General features: G+C 41.4%; 1 protein-coding gene and 1 long non-coding RNA gene across 2 annotated transcripts in view; one reads left to right on the forward strand and one right to left on the reverse strand.

The window, feature by feature from the left end:
- Positions 1–18,420, reverse strand: part of LOC139822426 (uncharacterized) — a 109,574-nt gene extending 91,154 nt beyond the window's left edge. The window contains exon 1 of the long non-coding RNA XR_011734519.1: positions 18,289–18,420. This is a non-coding gene — a long non-coding RNA (uncharacterized lncRNA). The remainder of the gene's footprint in view (positions 1–18,288) is intronic.
- Positions 1–21,881, forward strand: part of LOC139822425 (MAP/microtubule affinity-regulating kinase 3-like) — a 208,105-nt gene extending 186,224 nt beyond the window's left edge. Inside the window, exons 4-12 of the mRNA XM_071794105.1 lie at positions 17,663–17,724; positions 18,322–18,451; positions 18,631–18,943; positions 19,414–19,517; positions 19,609–19,719; positions 20,113–20,302; positions 20,406–20,512; positions 20,853–21,027; positions 21,656–21,881. Coding sequence (XP_071650206.1) covers positions 17,663–17,724; positions 18,322–18,451; positions 18,631–18,943; positions 19,414–19,517; positions 19,609–19,719; positions 20,113–20,302; positions 20,406–20,512; positions 20,853–21,027; positions 21,656–21,733 — 1,270 coding nt within the window. The 3' untranslated portion in view covers positions 21,734–21,881. The remainder of the gene's footprint in view (positions 1–17,662; positions 17,725–18,321; positions 18,452–18,630; positions 18,944–19,413; positions 19,518–19,608; positions 19,720–20,112; positions 20,303–20,405; positions 20,513–20,852; positions 21,028–21,655) is intronic.
- The last annotated feature ends 826 nt before the right edge of the window (positions 21,882–22,707 follow it).

Genomic DNA, 22,707 nt, shown 5'->3' on the forward strand with positions numbered 1-22,707 from the left:
GAAATGATTGATTGTTCATTGTAGAATTTACAATGGACAAAAAACATGTGAACCTTGGGATACTCCCGCATATGAGTGAGTGCTACTACCTACTACAGACGCAAACATCCGCGCGTTGTAACTGGTAAAGGGTTAGAGAGAAAGTCGTTACGGGAGTAACATTATTCCTCGCCTCGGTGATGGCTTGGCGTACGAGTGCATTGTCTCGGTAATTCACGAGCGAATTTGTCCGTTCCCCGCCACCTCTCCTGCCCTCGTCGAGCGCTAAGGAAACGTGCGTAAATACGCATAACCGGTCTGGCACGCTTTATGCACTCGATAATGGTGCATTTACTCCCCTCTGTTCCCCGTCAAGTGCATCACTTGCGATATAGAGCTCCGCTATAGGTCCTTCTCGATCGCATCTCTTTTCCGCCCTTTTCTCTCTCGATTCGTTTCCCCTCCTTGCCCCCCTCCCGCCACAATTTTCGTTTCCTTTCTTTCGTGCTCTGTTATACAAATTCTTAGCCGGCTGTATCGCTACAGCGCCGCTATATTATCGCGTGTATATTCCTTATTGAATAATAATATTAAAGTTATGGCGAATCTTACAACTCTCGAGGAAGTACATATAATTAATTGTGGTTGGTTAATGCTCTCCAGTTTTGTTTTCAGGTTTTTGTAATTTAAATATTCGCATTTCTTTGTATTTCTCTATTTTACTATTCTTTTTCTTTAGATCGTCTTGTAAATTATAAAATAAACTTAATGAATTAAGTTATTTGTGATTCAAACTTCCTCCGTATTCACCCTTGAGACATTTTCTGGCAGACCATTATAATTATCAAAGTAGATATAATCAGATATAATCTATTAGCCCTAATACCCCATTCTATAACGAATTTTGGCGCTATATCGTTCAACCTACATCTCTTTCCCGTAACGACGTAGTTCGGTAGCGTAGGTACTACCGCTTATCAAAAAAATCACCAGCGCTTTTTGCGCTCACATTCGAGCGTAAAACACGAACTTCCGCGATGGGCATCTTCCCTCTCACACGCAGCTCTCGCTATTATTGTCCGTTCGCTTTTATCGCCGCCACGGTGTAATAATAAATCCTCCCTCCCCTCGTTTATGGTGTGAAAGAGGGAGAGAGCGATCTAAGCGTGGTGTACCTGAGAGATATGGGAGGAATATATCGCTGGGACGATTTTACGGAAGGCTACCCGCGATAGAGCCGTATCCTGTTACGAGGAAACGTAAGGCGGTGTGACGCGCGAACGATTATCTCGTAGACGAGACGAGCACCTTTGATGTCTTCTGTGACACGAGGACACACGCTCGTTCTCGTGATTCTATTCAAGAGCTATTCTCGTCTTCCAAGAGTATCCTTTTGAAAAACGTCGTCTATACCGAGCAACATTTTTCTTGGAAAAAAAATCAAAATATCGATCGCGAATGTAATTATTTACAATTATTTAGTGCGCTTTCCAACGTAATTAATAAAATTTTGGTAATTAGCAGATCTGTATGAGATACAAACTACAAAAACATAAAACTGACAGTACAACCAGACGAGAGTATGTACATTAACTTACTCTTGCCATCAAATCATCATTTCTCAACTGTATTCTTCTATATTATTTAAATTTCTTTGGTTTGAAGCTTATGCTTCAGACAATGTTCAGATATTATTATTATTATTCAAAGTCTTCTTTTTTAGGTTTTATCTCCGTCGTACCGTTATGGTAAACGCCCAGTGTTAATCATTCCTCGCCCGGAACATAGTTGCGATAGCTATAAAATCATAAATACGAATATTTAAGCATCTACGGCATTTACAATTTCTCGGTAGCTTGAAACCTCCAGGACCATGATCTATCAATGCATTTCCGCCGTGAGATAACGGTCGATAGCTCTACGCGCGCACGAGTCTTTTTAAAGTACCTACGCGGCGTGAACGCGCGGCGCCCGACGAAAAGCCCGTCTCGGACGAGTTTATAGTCGAACGCTATAAAAGCGAAAGAGCAATATAAACCCATATCCGGGCAAGCTTGCAGCGGAATGGCTAGGCCAATCTCGGATATCTTTCATCTTTTGCCGCTTCCCGACCAGCAAGAGATCCTCGGAGTACTCGGAGTACTTCTGGTAAAACCGCATCGCCCTCCTCGTCTCTGCACCTTGTTTTCCGTCTTTCGTCCTGCCGATATACCTCTTTCACATCTCCATTTTAACTCGCCTCCCCTCGACTCGGTGAATCCTCTGACAGCGGCGGCGCGGGCGCGGCGGTATATGCTATAAGCCACGAATTCCCGATAGATTGATCGTAAAAACGACGTTCATTGACTCGCGCGTATCTGAGAAACTTCAGACCCAACGCTTGCAAATTGGTTGCTGTGAACCACGGGAGAATCCTTGGGATCTCTGAGATCGCTTGATTTTACAAAAAAAAAACTCCGGTACCTACGATAGAATTTAAAGACGGAACATTTTCTTAAATGGAAATTTTATTTCATTTCATCAAAATGTCTCTTAATATCAAATAACTACATAATTATGTCGATATTTTGATATCGAAGTACTCTTTTTTTTTTAATTTGTATTTGATATTTTCACTAATGCCACGAATTGATCGATCCTTGCGACATGTTAAATAATATCGTCGACAGAGTGTGACTAGTGACAAATGTCGAAATTGGTGAGTTCGACGGAGAGTGATCTCGGTCGTTTGTAAAAGAAAGGGGGGAAGCCAAAACCAGCGAATCCAATACCTACTAGTCAAGGACCAAAGGGAACGGAGTCTCCGAGAAGGACTAATTTACGCGGAGATTGACGCTCTCTCGTACGGCCTGACACGTTCTAATGGAAAAGATGTGTCTCTAATATCACCGACTGATCGACCATCGGGAAACTATATCCGTTCACGGCAAATCCCATCGGAAGAACTTTCGACTTGCTTGCTAGTTTGCTCGTCAATACTGCTAGTTACTTTCTTTGGCCTTTCATCCTTTACTCACAAAAATTGTGGAAGATTATCATTAATTTCAAATCATTCTAAATTTTGCCGTAATCTAATTGCAGATGGGATCAATGTTACCAGACTTCATGTCGAGATGTTTTGTAAAATAATATAGCTTTAATATCAAATTTTTTGACGTTGCTGCAATAGCATCTGCTTTTCGCGCGTCCTATCGAGCAATTCACTACCGATGCTCGCGATGCAATCTCTTTTTCCCGAAATTGGATTTCCGGGCTCGACTGCATGGCCGCGATCATACCGTCGCACCGCATACACGCTGTGAAATTTAACGCTCGCAATTACGGATTCCGCACCGCGTCGCATTTTCATCGCGACGCACACGGTGGATATATTCGATTACAAATTGATCGTTCGAATGGGGGCTGAACGCTCGCGAAACAATGAGGATTAACGAGTAGCTCTAATTCACCCCGTTATGAAAAGATAAAAGTAACGAATAACACACCGCACGCAGGCGTTTTTATCGTTTATTGTTCGGTTCTGACGCGCATTTAAATATGCATTAAAATACTGTCATGAGATTTCCGTCGCGCTTTTCAATGCACTCGGATACATTAAATAAATATGGTCTCTTTGATGCCATAATAAAGCGTATATTAGTTGCTACGGATAAGCCGCTATGTGATCATAAAAAAGAAATTTAAAAAAGAATTTACGAAAGTTTTTGAACAATAATTCATAGCAAGGCCATATGTTAAATAATAATAATTATAATTAGACAGTAGCTACAGAAATGATAAATTTTTCACCAGATAAAAAAAGTTATTGTATTACTTTTTAATTTTATTTGTCTATAGTAATACTATAACGTATAATTTAAAATATCAAGAATAATCCGATAATTCGATAAGATTTAATTTGTTCCGTTATATCATCTATAATATAATTAATAAGAATACAGATCATGAGGTGTGAGATCATACTGCACAACTAAAAATTCTCAACGGAATATTCCTCTGGATTTTTACATTCAAGTACATATTTTCTGAAAATCCCATTCGCGATAGGTGGATATAAATGAACTGAAGTTGACCACTAAAAACCAGAATTTAAATGTATGGCCGTTCTTGCAATAAAATACCAATGCGCGACAATGCGCGAGGAGTTTCGAATATGCGTACGACGCCTAGGTCAGGTTGAGTGGCGTGCATCGACCCTGAGGAGTCGATAGCGTCGACGATGTTCGACGTCGCGATGCTCGCAGCAGCTCCCTCGACCTCTCTATCTGTACGTTGAACCTGAGGGGTTCGGTACGTCGCTCTCGAGCGGGAATCGCACCCCTTCACGGCTCCACGACCTCCCGACAACCTTCTTTGCCTCCTCCTCGTCGTCCTTGTTTCTCTCTGTCTCCCTCTTTCGGTCTCGCTCTCGTCTCTTACGTCGACTTTGGTCTTTCGCACACATACACTCGCCTACGCACACCGCAAAAGTGCCAATGCTCCTGACGCCGACGTCGGCCCGTCGTTAATTCCCTGCCTCGACGCCCACGATCGGTGTTTTCGGTCTTAACTCTTTGTTACGCGATGAACACGAACGAGGCAGATACGCTACTTTATCTAGTTCGCTATATTTATAACGCTGTCGAAGATATCTGTGATCTTTTGTAAATTTTAACGGTTAAGCCCATCCGACGCAATTTATCATTGTAAGAAGGATCGTTTCGCGGAGTTTCGTTAGCAGCATTTTTCAACACAAATTAAGCCTTTTTTAGAAAATTCTTTAGATCAGATTTGGATTAAATTGTTAACCCTGCAAACGTACGCTCCTTTTCGGCACCCACTAACGGTATGGGAACGTTTGCGTCCGCGGCATATTAAGCAATCTAAAACTTTACTAAAAATTCTGAAAAAATTCATAGTTCCTTGAGATCTTAACAGTAAGTTTAAATAATAATGATATTATAAAATTAATTTTGCAATTATTAATTTAATCGTTGAACCTTTGGAAAATACCGCACAGTCAAAATAACGACCCGCGCGTATGATTGCATCAGAGTTAATATTGGTTTTTTCATGCTTATATCATTTACTATACTTATATATGTCTTCTTTTCCTAGACTTTTTTCTTTAATTTGAAGAAAGTTTTGCGCGTGTAAGACAACTGGTCAATCAGAATTCAATGAAATTTTGATTGAATATAAATACTTACAATTAGTAAAATATCATCGATTTTTCAATAAGATATATTTCACATTTGCGTAAGATATTTCGATATTTCTTCCCATCATAGACACGGTCGGCTTTAATATCGATTTCGCGGCCTGAAACCGCCCAAGCGCCCCGACGAGGTACCGTTCGAGTGTATTTGACTGGAAATTGACCCTTAGGAACTTTTAATGGGCACCCTGCCACCCAAGCCTTTTCCGCTACTCCTCTCCTCCTCCTTCATGTGACCCTTCGAGACGAATCTCGTAAAAGATTTCCTCCGAACGCACGTTCGGTCCAAAAAACATTGCCCTTCATTAAAAATGCAACCCTCGATCCATCTCCCGTTTTTCAAAATCTATAATAGAACATGGTACAATTCTCGATACAATTAGAATTACATGGCTACAATTATATTAAATCTAAATGTAGTCAACACTTCTATGTTGACACAAAGCTATGACGAAAAATAGTAAAGTGGTATAGTTTGAACGAAGTAACAAATATTAGAAAAATGTTATCTCAAACAATATTGTTATATTACTTGTTACATTTCTTCTCGTATTACTTTTCTTATTGAATTTTGCGATGTATATGATGTCAAATGAATTCGAAATATAAAAATTTATTCTTCGGGCTGTATAAAATGTTCCGATACTATTTTTGAATCGCTAGTAAGAAAAGAGAAAAGAACTGTATATATATAACAAATAAATTATGAATTCGCAAAGCAAAATTAAAAAGCGAATTAATAAGGTAATATAAAGGGAATCGATCGCGAGGGGGGAAAATGGACTCGTGTGTATCGTTAAAACACCCGCAGAATTATCGATGCTTTCCTATCGAAGTTTAACCACCCTCACTGTTTCGCGGCCAAGGGAATCCCCTTGAAACGTATCCCCCCTCTTAACTAACCTAACGCTATCCAGGGAAGTCCGCTAATCTGGCTCTTAATACGAGTACTCCCTCCCTTCCCTCGCCACCCCTGGAGGCGAAGGGCCATCTCTTGCAGCGAGTAAGCCGCTATAATGATGCATTATGTCGCAACAATAGGCAATGCGGCTCTGGTTCGAACGGAAACCCGAGAGCTTCTCCCGGATTCTGTCCCCATCTCTCCCCCATCCCTCTTTCTCTCTCTCTCTCTCCCTCTCTCTTTCTTTCTTTCTCTCTTTACTCTCTTCTCGCAATTATCATGACCGTGGAATGCGCGTCAAGCTGGCTTATTGTGAATTCGAGCTTAAAATTAATTGCTGGCTCGCTCGAGCGGATTTGAGCAGAAGAATGGCGAATGGCTCGAATGCCGGGTGAATGCCGGCTGTTTAAGCACCGTGATTTATTTATTGATTTCTTTGAGGCGTCGTCACTTGAATTTGCCGTCGAATTTACGGATCAATCGTATTTAGATTATTACGACGTAACATTTTCGCGTTTGCGATTCACGAAATGATCTCAATGTAGCTTGCCGCGTGGATTACTGAACGTAGGTATAAGCCGTATTTTCTGTGCGTCCATATGTAAGTTACGCGGTAAACAAAAGAATCGCAAAGGGAACTGCTATCGCTTTTATTGAAATCCGGGATTCCGCACCGCCCAGGATTTCATCGCGCCAACGAGCATTAGCATGTCTTGCTGGCGACATTCAAAGACGTCGGCGGATCTTCAGTGCGAAGATAAAAGGGACCTTTTCGCGGTAAAAGACGTGCTGCCGTTTTTCTCTGCGACCTAACGCGAAAAGAGACGGAGAGCGAGCTGAAACCGCATGTAGGGAAACGTGCGAAAACACGCGACAGAGGACGATGTGCTGAATAAAAAGAGCCGGATGGAGAAACGAGGGGGGGGGGGGGGGGAAAGAGTCCGGATAGGCCGGAGATAAAGCGAAATAACGGGGGTATATTTTTCGGGTTTCCCGCGAGCTCTCCGCAAGCGCGATTTCTCGTACCAAATAAAAATAGGAGCCGCGCGGTCGCCATAAATATTCCGGGTTCGACCCCTGGGTTTCGACCGGCGCCCCCGCTCAAACCCTCGTTCACCATGATGTATCCGCGCTCATCTTCGACGTGTGTACCACCCGACTTTCCTCTCCTATGTACCGCGCGCTTCCTCCCCGGTTATCCGGTCGAAGCGACGCGCGTCGATCCGCTCACCGGCCACCCTTTGTGATTTATTCGGTTTCTTGGTTAAGGCTTAATGGATCGAAGCCGAAATCGCGGATTTTCTCTGTCGACGTAGCCGAACACCTCGGATGTTACACGCTGATTTTTCTATTAATGCGACGACCAAAGCATCTAATATTAGCTTTTTTATAGTTGAAATCCCGCAATAAACATTACGGTCACCGCAAAAATAAATTGAGTTAAAACATGTATATGTACAAATTAAATATGACAATATTATCTTTTCCTCATTAATCTTTATCATAAATGAAAATATTAAGCATAAATTCGATGATGTTAGAGTAAAAATTAAAATTGATCTGCGTTCTTTACTCTATTTTATAAAACGAGAGAGAGAGAGAAAGAGAGAGAGAGAGAGAGAGAGAGAGAGCCATGAAAGCTCTCAAATTTTCAGCCTGATCGATATTTACACACGTGCGCACGTGGATTAATCGTGTATAATTTAAATGATAAACCTCGAAGGGGATCCGGACACTCGGCAAGATTTCAGAGAAGAAAGAATCCAGGGCGCCATGTATATATATCACTCGGAAAGAACTCGGTGGTCCCATCGCGAATCGAAAAATCCTTCTCGCCCGCCGTTTACATATTCCATGCGATATTTCAAAATCCCTCGCTTCTCTCTCTCACTGCCCCGATGTCCATTCTCTTATACACTCTTGAACGAACCGCGAGGATAGTCGGATCCCCAGGACCCCCCAGAGTGGCGATCCGAGGTCATCGGCGCCTGCAACCCGCATCCAAATCAGGAAGCTCTCTCTCTCTCTCGTTCTGTCTTGCGCGGCTCCGTCGTCCCTTTTTCTCCCACTCACTCACGAGAGAGAAACGAAGAGCGAGGAGTAGGACCAAAGAAAAGAGAAACGGGGTGATGTATGTGCCTCGATATACGATGTACGTTGGATCGGGGCGAGAGCATCGACGCTCGTTACAATATTAATGCGGTTATTATACGACGTCACATTTAATGGTGCTCCCAGGCCCCTTCCGAGCGGCTATAATTCACCGGCCGGGCCATCCGGCTTTTTTTCGCCGTGGCCGTCAACAAACCGAGAAAAATCGAAACGATCGCGAAATGCGTTTCCACGCGAGTGCAAACGCGAATTTCACGGGGGGGGGGGGCAATCCATTTGACAAGGGTATCATTTCACGGAACTGCGGATTCTAGAAAAGCGCGAGGAGACCGATCGGCCACTTAAACACTGTGATTTATCACAATTGCGTTAGGCAGTAATAGAAAGAAACAACTACATAGAATGGAACATATGAAAAAGTTCCTCGCGAAACTCTCAAGCCAGAAGAGGCTTTCGGAAATGGACGATCGGTGAGCATCGAGCACGTAGGCAGTTCGAGGCAAAGCCGCGATTTCGGTCGGATATCGAGGCACGTTCGAAAGTTATCGTATGGATAAGCGTGAGATGAGCTTTGGAAAATGCGGATCTTCGTCAAAATCTTCTCGTTGATATTCCCCTCGACCTCCAAACTTTCGTGCCGAAAATATATGCGAGTTGTAGAATGCAGATTCCCAAAATAGAGACGTATATTCTGTGCTTGAGTTAATTTCAAATTTATTTGCACGAAAGATTTAACAGAATTACAAGCTAAATTTTAACTCGTCGCGATAATTAGTATCAGAAATAAAATGAAAATTTTAAAAATCTTGTGCCAAATTAAAAATCGCGGCTTTTATAAAATCGCGATGAAATTTATGAGATAGCCTGTACGCAACATTTCCACGTGCAATATCGCAAACGGATCGAACCACTCGACGTGTTAATTCATCACGACATCACATCGATTCGCACGCTCGCGATAGGGTGCATCGGCATTTTTCTGCATCGCGCGTAATCCTTTCTCGCGTGTGTGCATGATGTAGAAAGTTTAATTTCCCACGCCTAATCCAGATACAAATACAAGTCGCGGCGGTAGATACGGTGATGCACGACGGATGAGTGGAAAAAGAGAGAGTGAGAGAGACAGAGAAAGAGAGATTTATGCCTCCGCTCACGCTAGTTTATTCTAGCGGAGTTCATATATCCAGACGATTACGCGCGACGACACGGCTATTTACGCAGCAGACGTATCGGAGCGCAGCTTTAAATCCCTTTCAGCCGTGTGCATCGCGCGGATGCATCGTCACACACCAGGTGTGTGTGTATCACCGTGGCCGTGTTCTCCGCCTCGACGTTGTCGACGACGAACAGTCGACGCCGGTAAGTAAAACGACTCGCGTTATATTTATTATCAATTACATGGCGAGCGCGTACGGGCCACTCCCGGCGAGCGGAAGGTGTCCTGGAACAGGTTTGATTAATAAATTAACGCACGGAGGGGGCCCGCGCCACGTCGGCTGGCCCCATCCCTCTATCCGTTCCCTTTCCCCGTGAGTGCCCGGTGTCTGCAACCTCCTTTTCGCGAGAGTAACTGGTCCGCCGATAAATTATATCGTCTCGTTTAATTGCGAATTCGCCTCGAGATAATTGCCATCGCGCGAACGCGAGCCTTTCGTTACGTGCGACGATCGCAGCTGGTGCACGTGGACACACGGGCAAACACGCGTCCACATGCACCTACGCGCGTGCCTCGAACACTTACGTATACTTACGGGTGGGACACAATGTAACAGAAATATTAGCTGTTGCCGTAACTTACTCATTTGTAAATCGGTAAAGATTAAATCTCAATCAAATCAGATTCTAACGTTACAGACACTTGGAAATAATCGACGACGATTCACAATAAAATTAAATACCAAAGGAACGGCGCCAAGATTGATATTTTCACAGCTTTGACAATTTACGTCTCTCTGGTGTCTCGTAATGCTTTTCTTAGTATCTATCAAAGCGTTTCAACGATAGATTCTAATTTTGAATAGAAATAATTTTTTGAGAGACTCTCAAATCCACGATTTCGCACGAAGCGACTCTGCACGAATAAATTAGACGTGTGTCGTAACTGACGGACGGACGAGCAAGCAAATGACGCTGGCCGAATGCAGATGTCATTTTTCGACGGGAGTATGTTGGGTGTCGGCGACGAGTAGCGCGCGAGTAAATTTTCGCGCTGGTTCCGTTAGGCAATCACTATGAATCAAGCCGGCTGCGCCTGCGCTTACGTTTACGATTGTTGTAAATTACTCCGAGTTTTTTCCGCGCCGGTTTACCCCGACCGCCGTCGCCGCCTTTCGACCCTGTCCTCCTCCTCTTCTCCCTCCCGCTCTCGCCACCAACCCTTCTCTATGTGTCTTTTTTTCATTCTACCTTTCCGTCTCTCAACCATTTCTTCTTCTGCCGTCCCGCAGCGCCTGCATCCTCCACCGTTCGAAGGATGCACGTCATCGTCGGGTTCATCGAACGTCTTGTTCATCCTGTTTATTGAATCGACTCGACGCTCGACTAAATTATACTCGACATCACCGGTTTTGACGCGCGCACGTTTCTTTTTTTATATATATATTTTTTGAAAGAGGTTTGTGTTGTTACGAGCTCAGCAAGTTGTACTAAATCAAGACTGGAAATGTATCATTAGTCACTATCGCATACTAAGAATGTCTGAATATTATGAGAAAGAACGATGGCTTTCGAGTAGAATCGGTACGTTGAATAATATTATCAAGAGTAAGAGAAAGAGAGAGAGAGAGAGAGAGAGAGATTTTTTCTTAATAATATACAATGTATAACATGTATAGGAATATTAAACTATTTCAGTAACCTAGTAGATTATATTCAGAAAGAATGTTGTTAACATTCTCTCGTGTATTTTTTTAATAAACAACTAATTGGTATTGCACACATTTCGCGTTTCGATTAATTCAAACTTTAATTAAACTCAACGCTGAGTTGTTATTTACGACGGAGAAAAATTTTCGCTGTTAGGAGTGGCTTCGTTAAAGGCGGAAAACATTTGTCGTCTGGTTATTAGATTTATCACGGGACCTTATTTATGAGCCTCGTTTACTCATTTATTTTTCATATCGTGGCAACCGCGCGATTGTCGCGATACAGCGCGAAACAGTCGCGATAAACCTTTCCGCCGTCAGGCTTCAGAAATTTCTGACTCTAGTTGCGACTGCCGACTGCGCGTAACAATAATCGTAAAGCATCGGGAGACGCGGCATATTTTTATCGCTACCGTTACCGCCTCGGTATATACCGCCGATTTCGCGTCACGCCACCCACGATGGTGTATGGCGGATGGCGCGGCACGGAAATTACAGCTCGCACTGAAACGACCGCAAACGCGTTTGAAAATTAAACCGCTTCACCGACAATAATTCTCGCGGTATTCGAGAAGCGACCCGCCTTTAACCTCTCGTCGGAACTCTTGTGGCCCGTAGATTACATGTCATCTCGTAGAAGCCCCTCTTTATAAGCGCGATGTAGGCTGGCTCCTAGAGCTAGTTCAACTTAAAACAATCGTTTGAAACTGATATACGGAACGATAACCCTATCCTCAAAGGCCGGTGAAATAATGGCGGTAAATAGTCGTAAAACAAGGCGTTTTTTATTTCCTTTTTTTTTTATAAACAGAATCTAGAAATATAGATCCACATTTTCTATGACGCAGTGTTATATTTTTGTAGAGACGAAAAGTTCTGTTCATAGAGCCAAAGTTATTTTCGTAGAAGGAACTTGACTTGATGTTTTATATCTTACGATTATAGCCATTTCCTGCTTTACGTAAGCGAGATACATTATAATAAAAATAATATTTAAGAGGAGAGACATGAAAGAATTTTGAATTTTTTATCTATGTATCTATGTGTCGTATACTTCCTTCGTATATTTTGCAGCGTAATCATAAATTTCAGTTTTTGCTTCTTTAGTTTTGAAAAGTTTAGGATTAATTTACACGCGATGTAGACTCGCGGCTGCGGCCACGAAGACGCCGCCGCGTATCTGCGCGCGAGAAGGGCGAAACGCAAGGAATGGCCGATGACCCCGTCTGGCCGGATCCCTTCCGCCCACGCATCGTGGCCCCTGCTAAGGGCAAAAAAAAGTGTGAGCAGAGGAGAGCCGCACGGTGTACTGGCAACACACGAATCGCGATATCATGCCGATTACCTGCGAGAGATATTTAACCCTTTCGCTCTCAGTGTATCCTCAAATATATCTACACATAAGTATATATACTCTTTCACGTACTTAAAAATGTGCAAATAGATGATTTCGGAGTCACACAATTTTGAAAAAAGGATATTGAACAATTTCGATTTCTGTCCCGATAAATGCAAGCTTGGTACTCACAGAATTAACGCTTAACGAAGTAATTTTAACGCGTTTGATGCGTTAATTGCAGATGCATTAATTGGTAATTATAGCGCTCTTTCGTGTACTATTCATTCGCGTTTGCCCATTACGTTCGTAACTATTGTAAGTAAAACTCATCTCGGCTTTAGTGACTATTACATTGTGTGTTGTTTGTTTTTGCGTATATTAGCCATATAATCTTCCGGTATTACACATAGAACCTTAGTAACCCTACAGCACTAACGCGTGGATGACTGCTAATTAACATTAATATCGTTTTACTGTGTAATAACGGGAGATTATACAGCCAGAGCGCAAAGGCGAATAAAGTTCGATACTGATCATTAGTAGGTGATATAAACCGTGGGATAATTACGAAACGTAAGCTCCAGCGGAGAAAGCGACAGGCGTTCTAACGACCGATCGGGTCACGTCGTTATCGCGAGAATTTTCAATCTCGGCTGAACACGTTTTTAGCAATGAAAGAGTTAATATAGCCACAAATGAGCGCCTTCGAACGCGACCAGGTGCCACTGATACTCGGCCGAAAAGATCGCGTCGTCGTTCGCGCCGGTAAACACACCACACGCGTATCGACTCGCTGATAAACGACGCGTATTAAGACGAGATAAGCCGCAAACCCGTTTTATTCTCGTTGTCTGCGGCACAGAATCGGCGCGGGGTGCCAGCTGGAAAAATATGAGATACGCGTCGGACGTGCGGGTTATGGTCGACGAATAACCAGCGGATGGATGCACAACAACCTCGTCGTCGTCTTCACGATCTTCATCGTTATGCCCGATCGCGGCGTAGATTCATCGATGCATATGAAATCTTTTGAAAGTTTCTTCGGAAGCGTATTTTTTTACGAGTCGTTGAAACGAGCGTATAAAAGCTACCTGAACTCGATATTACAAACGTATTTGTACTCATTCTAAAATAGTCGCTTTTGCTTCCCAAATATTTATGATATAGTTATCACATTAATTATTTGAACATTAATTTAAATATTAAAGCAGTGAACGCTCGAGACTTTTCCTAAGGCTTTTATATCCGAGGAAAATTTCCCTTACAGAAATTTAATACTGTAAGTGATTATTTGGCTAGTGATTAATTACTTATTTCGAGTATTAAAAGTACTGTTTTTAATTATTTTAATACTCAAAATAAGTAATTAATTCGAGAATTAATTACTAGCCAAATAATCACTTACAGTATTAAATTTCTATAAGGGTTACTTCCCCGTTTTCTTCAAGGAACTTATCGTTAAATTAGAATGTTTCTCCGAAATAAACGGCAGACTGTGTGCACAACTGCACAACTGCACAACTGCGAAAACGCAGTTATTTGTACGCATACGGGAAGGTGTAAACGTATTTACGCGGTTTTCTCTGTCAAGCTGCCCGAATTATTTTCCGTAAGTATCTCGCCCGCTGATCGGTTTATCATACGGGTCCGGGTGCGCATTGGACAGTTTATTAAAACCTCGCCTCGGGCATCGCATCCCAAATATCTCTCGTTACCTATTATTCCGCAGTACTCGTACGTGAGTCAGTGAATCAGTGCGGCGTTTCGTATCGAATATTTATGCGGAAGGAATGATAAATCGCTCCCTCTGTTCCACGCACGATTCGCATGTTTCGACCTTGCGCATCTCGCACGAGACGCGATTTCGCGTCTCGTAACACGGACATGACCCCGCTCAACCGAGCGACAGCTCAGTGGACCTGGGTTATTAAGACCGAAATAACTGCCGCGATGTAACGGTCATGGCCGGCAATTAAATTTAAGTACTTACGGATGCGCACATCCGAGTCGAGCGGGTGCATCGGACACACGCGCGCGCGCGCGCGTGAGCATTTATGAGCGCGAGGAGGTAAATGCGACTGTGAGAACGTGTACGGTAGATGATGCTATCAGTTTGTACAGCGATATGTAAAAGATAAACTATCAATTAGCAATAAATCCGTAAAAAAAGGATCTTCGTGTCAAGGAACAGGTCAAATTATGAGAGCAAATCTTTCCTTGAAACTATCCGTTCTACGTTCAAAGTTGAATGCAAACGTGAGATATTTTCGAGATGTTAAAAACGTTTAATAAATGTAAGTTGTAGTCGAAATACTGGGAAACAAAAATCTCGAAGTTTCCGCTTTTTATTCGTAACAGAAGAAGAATTCTTATCTTCGGAATGGAGAATAGTAGAATACAATCTCCTTCGGATGCAACTCGTGGCTCCATCTTACAATACACGAACTCATCTCCCGTCGCTTGCTCGTGGATCACCAGGAATATCTGGATCGCCGCGTTCATCGATCACTTTTGTCACGGACCGCGCGAGTTTATTTTCAGTGTGAGAGGTGGCGAGAGAAGGGACGATCGTTAACGGCGTCGGCGTGCGGGACACGTATCTCGCGCTTTTTGTTTTGCCCCTTCTTTATTTTTTTTCTGCTATCAGGCCCGCGAGACCACCTGTCGCTTTACGCCGGCAATTATGTTCGCGCGATTGCGAGCGGGCGCGCGAGACAAGCGCGAGCTTTAATCGGATCTCGCGCGATTTGTCGCGAAAGTTCGTCGCGGACGCGCGAGATCCCAAGAACGAGCGCTGCCGCCGCACCGCACGGCTTCTACGACGAATGGAAAAGAAACGTAATCGCCCAGGCCAACGAACAACCGTGGCCTCGGCTTCAGGGTCGTTTCGACTATTATCCCGCAGCAGTCGAGGATGCAGCAGAAACACATCGCTCGGAGGCCGCGCTCGGTGCATCCGCTCGATACTCACGTTTCAATATTGGAGTACCGTACACACCGCGTGCTTTGATGATCGAAATACCAGATACCCTCCTTCGGTATCTCAATATACTTTAATGTATCGACTTTTCAGACTTAACGCTACTCTAGAATTGATAACGTGAAATGTTGATTACAAGAAGATCCACCGTAATCCGTAATATCCTGCATAATTTTACAAGGTGTAAATATTAATTGCATCGATTCTCTCGTATTAACTGAAGTTACGGAATCGTTCAGAAGAGAAATATAAAATTGATATTTACGAATTGAATGTTAATGATTATACGTTCGCCATACATATATTTAAAATTTTATTTCCGTTGAACTTGTCAATGATATAAACATAAATCATATAAACCCATCTAAAATTTTCATATTTTTAGAAAACAAATAAAATAAAATTGGCGCATATCTTAAAATTTTATATTTTGTTTCAAAATTTCTATCTACTGTTTTAATAATCTTTTGTTTTTATTGTCATCGTGTTATTGATATATAGTCTTTGTACAGTTATTGATTGAAAATAAGAGACTCTAACTAAGAATAATAAAAGAGAACAGATATAGCTCAATAAATTAACTTTGATAAACTCGGAGAACCCGTTCATTTCGTTATTTTTCTTTGGGCAAACGTTCCTCGGGGAATTCGTCCGTGAGATTCGAACGATTCGAGATTCGATGGAAAGTGGGCAGCAGCGGGGGAATAAAGAAAAATGCTGTGGACGTTCTAGATTCCGTCAACGAGTAACGACCCCGTCGAGAGCGCCTTGCATCCCGTGACGGTATTAACCTCGCCGCGGGCACGTGTTCCGAGAGAGGAGCGAGTCCTCTTTTATTACTTATTAGCGACACCCAAAGCGCATACTGACTCCACTCTCGCATCGCGCGCGCTGGCGATGCGATTTTAATGATGTGTTTCAAGGTCCCAAGGTCTCTGCCACGGATAAGCTACAGGGCCGTTGACGTCTGATCCCGATGACAGCTGGCCTTAGCTAGAAATTTCGATATCATCCCTCGATCGATACCTCCGCAATTGGAAACCGATTGTACGAAACATACCGATATTTTCCCACATCTATATACATAGCTCTTTAGCAGCTAATACCATTCTATTCATCAACGAATTTTTGGAAGATATTATCTTAACATTATCTTTTACTACTATCGCAGGTCTCCAAAAAAATATCAGAAAAATGAGAATTTACTTCCGTTTGTATACAATTTATATTCAATAGATATAGAGAGTTGTCTCTGTGATTTGTTTTTGAGGAAATAGATGCAAATATTACACCGTGATGCAAAAAATTAAATCTAGACAACTGGACAACAAATAAGTCCACATCGAGAGGTGTCGTGAAATTTCGAGAGAGAGAGAGAGAGAGAGAGAGGGGGAGAGAGAGAGAGGACGGTTCCATGTTGACATCTCGTCAAAGATATATGAGATCGAGAAACGAGGGAACTCGACAGCGTCGAGAGGCCGGGAGGCCGTCATGCCGACGAAACGACAATTTGCAAGGTCCGCGAGCCGCGCTCGTAGACGGCGATACGAGCAAAGAAACCTTCGCGCGATGGTCAGGGCCACGAGGTTCTTGCGCCGAGAGCGTTAATCTCGCGAATGCGCTACGTGATCGTGCAAACTGCACACACATTGCATATGCATACAGCGCTTTTTTTCGCATTCACCCGCCTGCAATCTTCGCCTTCGTAATTCTTATTCTATCAAAGATATGGCAGATTCCGAAAAATCATAATGAAATCAGTAGAACGAGATATCCATCGCGAGAGAAAAAATATCAATTCTAATTTTAGTGACGTTTCTCTCTCTCCTTTAACCAAATTGAAACCCGCTTTCTTAATTAAAGTTTCAAGACATCGTGTATTAAGGTAATGGAATGTCAATCAAGTAGTGGAAGCTTTGGTATATGTATTATATAAATTCAAATGGATATTTCGAAATGGATTAATCGAATGATTTAACATTTAATTATCAGTTTTAGGTTCAAGATTTAATTATCAAAATATTTAACGTGTTTATTTTGAGTTCCAAAATGTTATGATAAAGAATTAACTCTCCCAAAATTTTCTTTGGGAAGAAATAAATTTTATATTTTATCAAAATAAAAATCAACTAGCTTTAGTGTAATCTGTATATATGTATATAAATTATTGTTTTAAATATAAGCGTTAACTTTTTTTAATATAAAGTACAATAACATTGTGAAATATTTTATTCTAAGAATATTTTATTCATTGATCAACTTTTTTGTAATTTGTACGATTCTGTTGCAGAGATCTTAAAATGGAGAACATCGTACTACAGGACGAACGCAAGGAACAGATCAAGATAGTGGGTGAGAGGCAGACGTGTGTACACGGACGTCGACATATCGTCGACAGTATCGCGCGGGACTAGAGAACATTATGGTCGTGGCGATTGTGGCAATCGCCATCGATCGAACCGCGTAGATTAGTGTGCACAGCGAAAATCGCAACTATAATGTTTCCGCTCGCGTGACGCTTGATTTTCGAGCGTGAAATCAAATCCACCTGTGCCCGGCAGAGCTCCGCATAAAAAATTGCACTTGCGATGAAATTGGCCGCAATTTATATAATTACGCAGAAATATAATGCCCGTTATTCTTAATAACCTTCGATTATTGTTATATATTGCTACGGCATATCTGATCCCAAGGCAGACTTCTTGGCGAAAATATCAAATAGATGCAAAATATACTTCTTGATTTTATCGACATTTTATATTCGTAAGAGCAAAGAAAATATACAGCTTTGTGTTAAAATTTATTTTACTATATTAATTAATATTTATACATCAAGATCGCGGATTAAACGATGATTACACAATTTAACTTTAACAGTAATCGAAGATTTAAAAAATTTGTATAGACAAAACTCACCGATCCGATGACAGATGTTTTTTGCGATCGTAGATTTTGGTCTCAGCAACATTTACACCAGCGACGATCCACTGCGAACACACTGCGGTTCCCCAGAGTACGCTGCTCCCGAGCTCTTCGTTGTAGGTAAACGATACGGGCCGGAAGTGGATATATGGAGCCTGTAAATAAATACAAATTTGTAATGTGTTATCAAGATTTTTTTAAATATAACTCAAATCATATAGTGTTAAGAGAAGTAAATTTGGCGGTTTCGCATTCCGCTCTTCAATTATTGATACAGCATGTATAAAGACACTCTTTGGCGTAATGTCTAAACATTATATGCAATGTGACAAGCAGAGGAGTCGTTCTATATGGAATGACCATCGGTCGACTTCCATTTCTGTGTCCCCGCGACGAATGGACATCGTCGGAGGAACGTCGACGGAGGTTGATGATCCAGATCAACAGGGGCTTGACATCGATTCAGGAAAAAGCCATGTGCCGAACGTCGATCGAATGCAGGAACCTGATAAACCGCCTACTCGTCCCATCGGCTCGCGAGAGGATCACCATTCGAGAGATCCTTCACCACCCGTGGATCCTCGCGTCGTCGAAGAGCAATTTTCATCTTCGCTCTGAAGACGATTTGAACGTCTCCAATCACGCCTCGGTAATATATGCAAGATACTCCAGAATCCTCGACGTAATCGTGGAATTCAAAGAGAAACATGTATAGAAAACACGGCATACATTATCCCGACGATTTTTTGATTCTCTTTTTCATATTTTTCATTCTATTTAAAGAACTATTCAAACCTTGATATATTTCAATAATGTTTTTTAACCATATTTTACATCTCTTTAATTTGTTTTCCTGATAAATGCTTCTATTATTCGCGAGATAAATTTTTCAGTTTTATCAAACCTACGCTTTCATTATTCGTGATAAAATACAATTTACAAATTTAACAAACCCTCTTATTTTCCCGCTGGTTGTACATTCTGCGTTATTATGCACTGAATTTTCAATTTTACTGCTGCATTTATTCTGCGGTTTTTTGGTCGGCTTTAAAATATGCGCCAATTAGTAACGCCATACGAAATACTCGTGCAAGGTGATTGCATCGCTGATTATTATAGATAGTGAACGAGATCGCGACGGCAATGCGAACAACCACGGCTGCTGTCGAGGCTGAAATAATGAGACGAAAGTACGGAGAAGTCGGCGGCATGTATAATATTAAGTAAGTACGTCAATTAAGGGAGAAGACATTTTTCGAGAAAGTTATTTCACGTTATAATTTATTCATATCCGAACACTTTTATTTTCAACAGAGAGCACAAATTGCAACAAGCAGCCGCTGCTGTTTATCAGTTAGCACCGCGACTTCTTCGCAATTCCACGTGTCGAACTGAAGACATTTCATCGTCGACCATGACTATCAGGTGACAATTAAAATATAAAACTATATAAAATATAATTATGTAAATTTTTTAAAATACAATTCTTGAGAAAGTGTTCTTTGTAAAATATTTCTGTACATATCTCTTTCAAAAAGAAAAATGAAGTCCAGCAGAATATATAGCCAAATAAAATTTAAAATTAGCAAATCTTAATTGCAAGTGTCTTTTATAACGAATATTCATGTTTATTTGATTATTCCATATTATGATATTTTATTGTATTAAATAGTGGCAATTTTAAGACATCTTGCATATATTACCGATGAATAAAATAAATTCTTTTATATATAAAGAAAAAGTGTTCTTTATATATACACAATATATTTTTGCAAAACTATCCAATAGCATGAAGATTCCTTTACTATATTGATACAGAACGACGAAAGATAATTTTCGAAACGGTACATCCGGGAACTCTGACAATACCGATCGCATAATTGTCATGCGACGCGGCCAGCTGCAAGATCGATCGGTCAAGAAATCCTCATTACACGGTTCCACGATGTGGAACTGGCGATGCCGTTCCGGAAACGAAAATCGCTCTTCCGAGGAACGGAGAAATTACGTAAAATTCGACTTCCTTTTGCCCCACGTCCCCAATCCCAACGATTACGATCACGTCGATCACACGGAGATCCTTAGCCATTGTTAATTTCTCGTCTTTTCAGAAAATTTGTTACGATATCACGGACACCTTCTTATCAAACCAGCAGAGTCGTGCGCCGCAAATTATTAAAAATCAGGACGATAAGATTTCGAATCGACGATCGTACAGGTACCATTCGATAGAACGTTAAAATAGAAATGTATTTTTGCATAGCCATATATTAATTGAAAATAAAATTAATTGGCTCGTTTATATAAAAATTATACATTTAATATAAGGCTGATATAAGCATGATACAACTTCAACTTCTTTTCCTTTTTTCTCCCACCTTTGAACTTTGAACTCTTCGAGTTAAATTGAGTTAAATTGCGCCTGGAAGATAAGAGAAAAAAGAATGTAGAACAGAAATTCTATCGTACGTACATCTCTATATGATTTAAACGCGTATTAGCCACTTATTAAATTTATAGTTATTATTTATTATATTAATTGCCATGGTTGTAAATAGAGGCGAGACATGGAAGTCGAGAAATTCTACATCCTGTAATGTTTCTAAAAAAATGGAAAAAAGCCATAGCATCGCTAAGGTCTGCAAAGTGGATTGCAAAGTACTGCCCAGTCCTTGGACTTTGCAAACCTATTCGCGCGTTAGCAGCGAAAGCGTGCCTGCTTCGCGAATTAAAGTAAGATTCTAAATTTTCAAATAAATAATAATCAAAGAACTAAAAAATGATACCGAAATGTAAAATAATTTTTCTAAGCAATGCCGGGTTACGTCGCTTTTACAGAAAGATAATGCTAACGGCGTAATTATCGATTAAGGGCCGGTTGTTCCAACCTATTGGTAAGCTACCTGATAGTTAAATCACATGTCTATCTTTGTCCAATGTAAAGGATAAACAAAAACATACATATATGATTTAACTATTAGGTAGTTTACCAACAGGCTGGAACAACCAGCCCTAAGGGCTGGTTGTTCCAACCTATATTGGTAAGCTACCTGATAGTTAAATCACATGTCTATCCTTGTCAAATGTAAAGGATAAACAAAAACATACATATATGATTTAACTATTAGATAGTTTACCAACAGGCTGGAACAACCAGCCCTAAGTAAGGGCCGGTTGTTTCGACCTAGGTTGGTAAACTAACTAACAGTTAAATCATATGTCTATCTTTGTCTAATGTAAAAGATAAACAAAGACACATATATATGATTTAACTGCTAGTTAGTTTACCAACAGGTTGGAACAACCGGCCCTAAACCGATCTAATTTCGATATTTATACGACACACGATCATACTTTTCAGGAGAGCTTTCATAAAAAGATACTTGCTCCACCGTGGCGATGTCGCGTCGGAAGTGCGAAAATTAGAAGAGATACATGAAACTAGAAGCATCTTTAAGATGAAGCACGAAAAACGGTGATGTTCTCGGTTTCGATGAATTAGACGAATAGAAAATACACGTGTCTATCGAGATTTGGATGTAAATCGCGTTAAATTGTTCGCACGTATTCCCCATCAATTAAAGAATATCTCAACCGCTCCAAATTAATTTTACTTAATGAATAATTTTCGTTATATATATGAAGCTATTTTGTATTATTTTTTGTGTGATGATTTCTAATAAAATTTAGGTGGACGCGACATTGTTGGTGCGTCTCTCGCTTATTAGTAAAAATCTCTAACCTAATCGGGAGCTACTCTCATATAACATATATATATATATATATATATATATATATATATATATATATATATATATAATATCATATTCTTATATAATATATAATAAATAATAAACAATTGTATAACAAGAACGTAATACAGGCAGTTAGTACCTAAGCAGTCGTCCGACATGTTCCGTCTCCGATCGACGCCGCGCTTTTCGAGAACGAAGTATATACGACCATTTTGATTCCCCGGCGCCGCGGCGTCCGTTCAGCTTCGACAGCTCCCGTTCGTGGAATACGATGCGAAACGCGCTCGCACGCCGCGCTCTGCGCTCGAGCTGCAAATTATACTCTCGTATAACATAATTATACTCTTATACAATATCAACGATAGCCAATTGTAAAACAATCGGATAGTAGTACCTAAGAATCCTAAGATTCGTCCGGCACGTTCCGTCGCCGATCGACGTCGCGCTTTTCGCGTACGAAGTAACGGCCATTTTAACTCCCCGGCGTCCGTCCGTTCCAGCTCCCTTTCGCGAAATACGGTGCGAAACGCACCCTCGCGCCGCGCCCTCCGCTCGAGCTGCAAGGAGACGAGCACGAGCTTAATTAGCGCATTTCGGTCGTCCAGCCGCATTTCGCATTCGACGCCTTCGACGGCACGCCACATACTTACGCTCCGAT

Source organism: Temnothorax longispinosus, chromosome 11, assembly GCF_030848805.1.
Source record: "Temnothorax longispinosus isolate EJ_2023e chromosome 11, Tlon_JGU_v1, whole genome shotgun sequence".
Taxonomy (NCBI): Eukaryota; Metazoa; Arthropoda; class Insecta; order Hymenoptera; family Formicidae; genus Temnothorax; species Temnothorax longispinosus.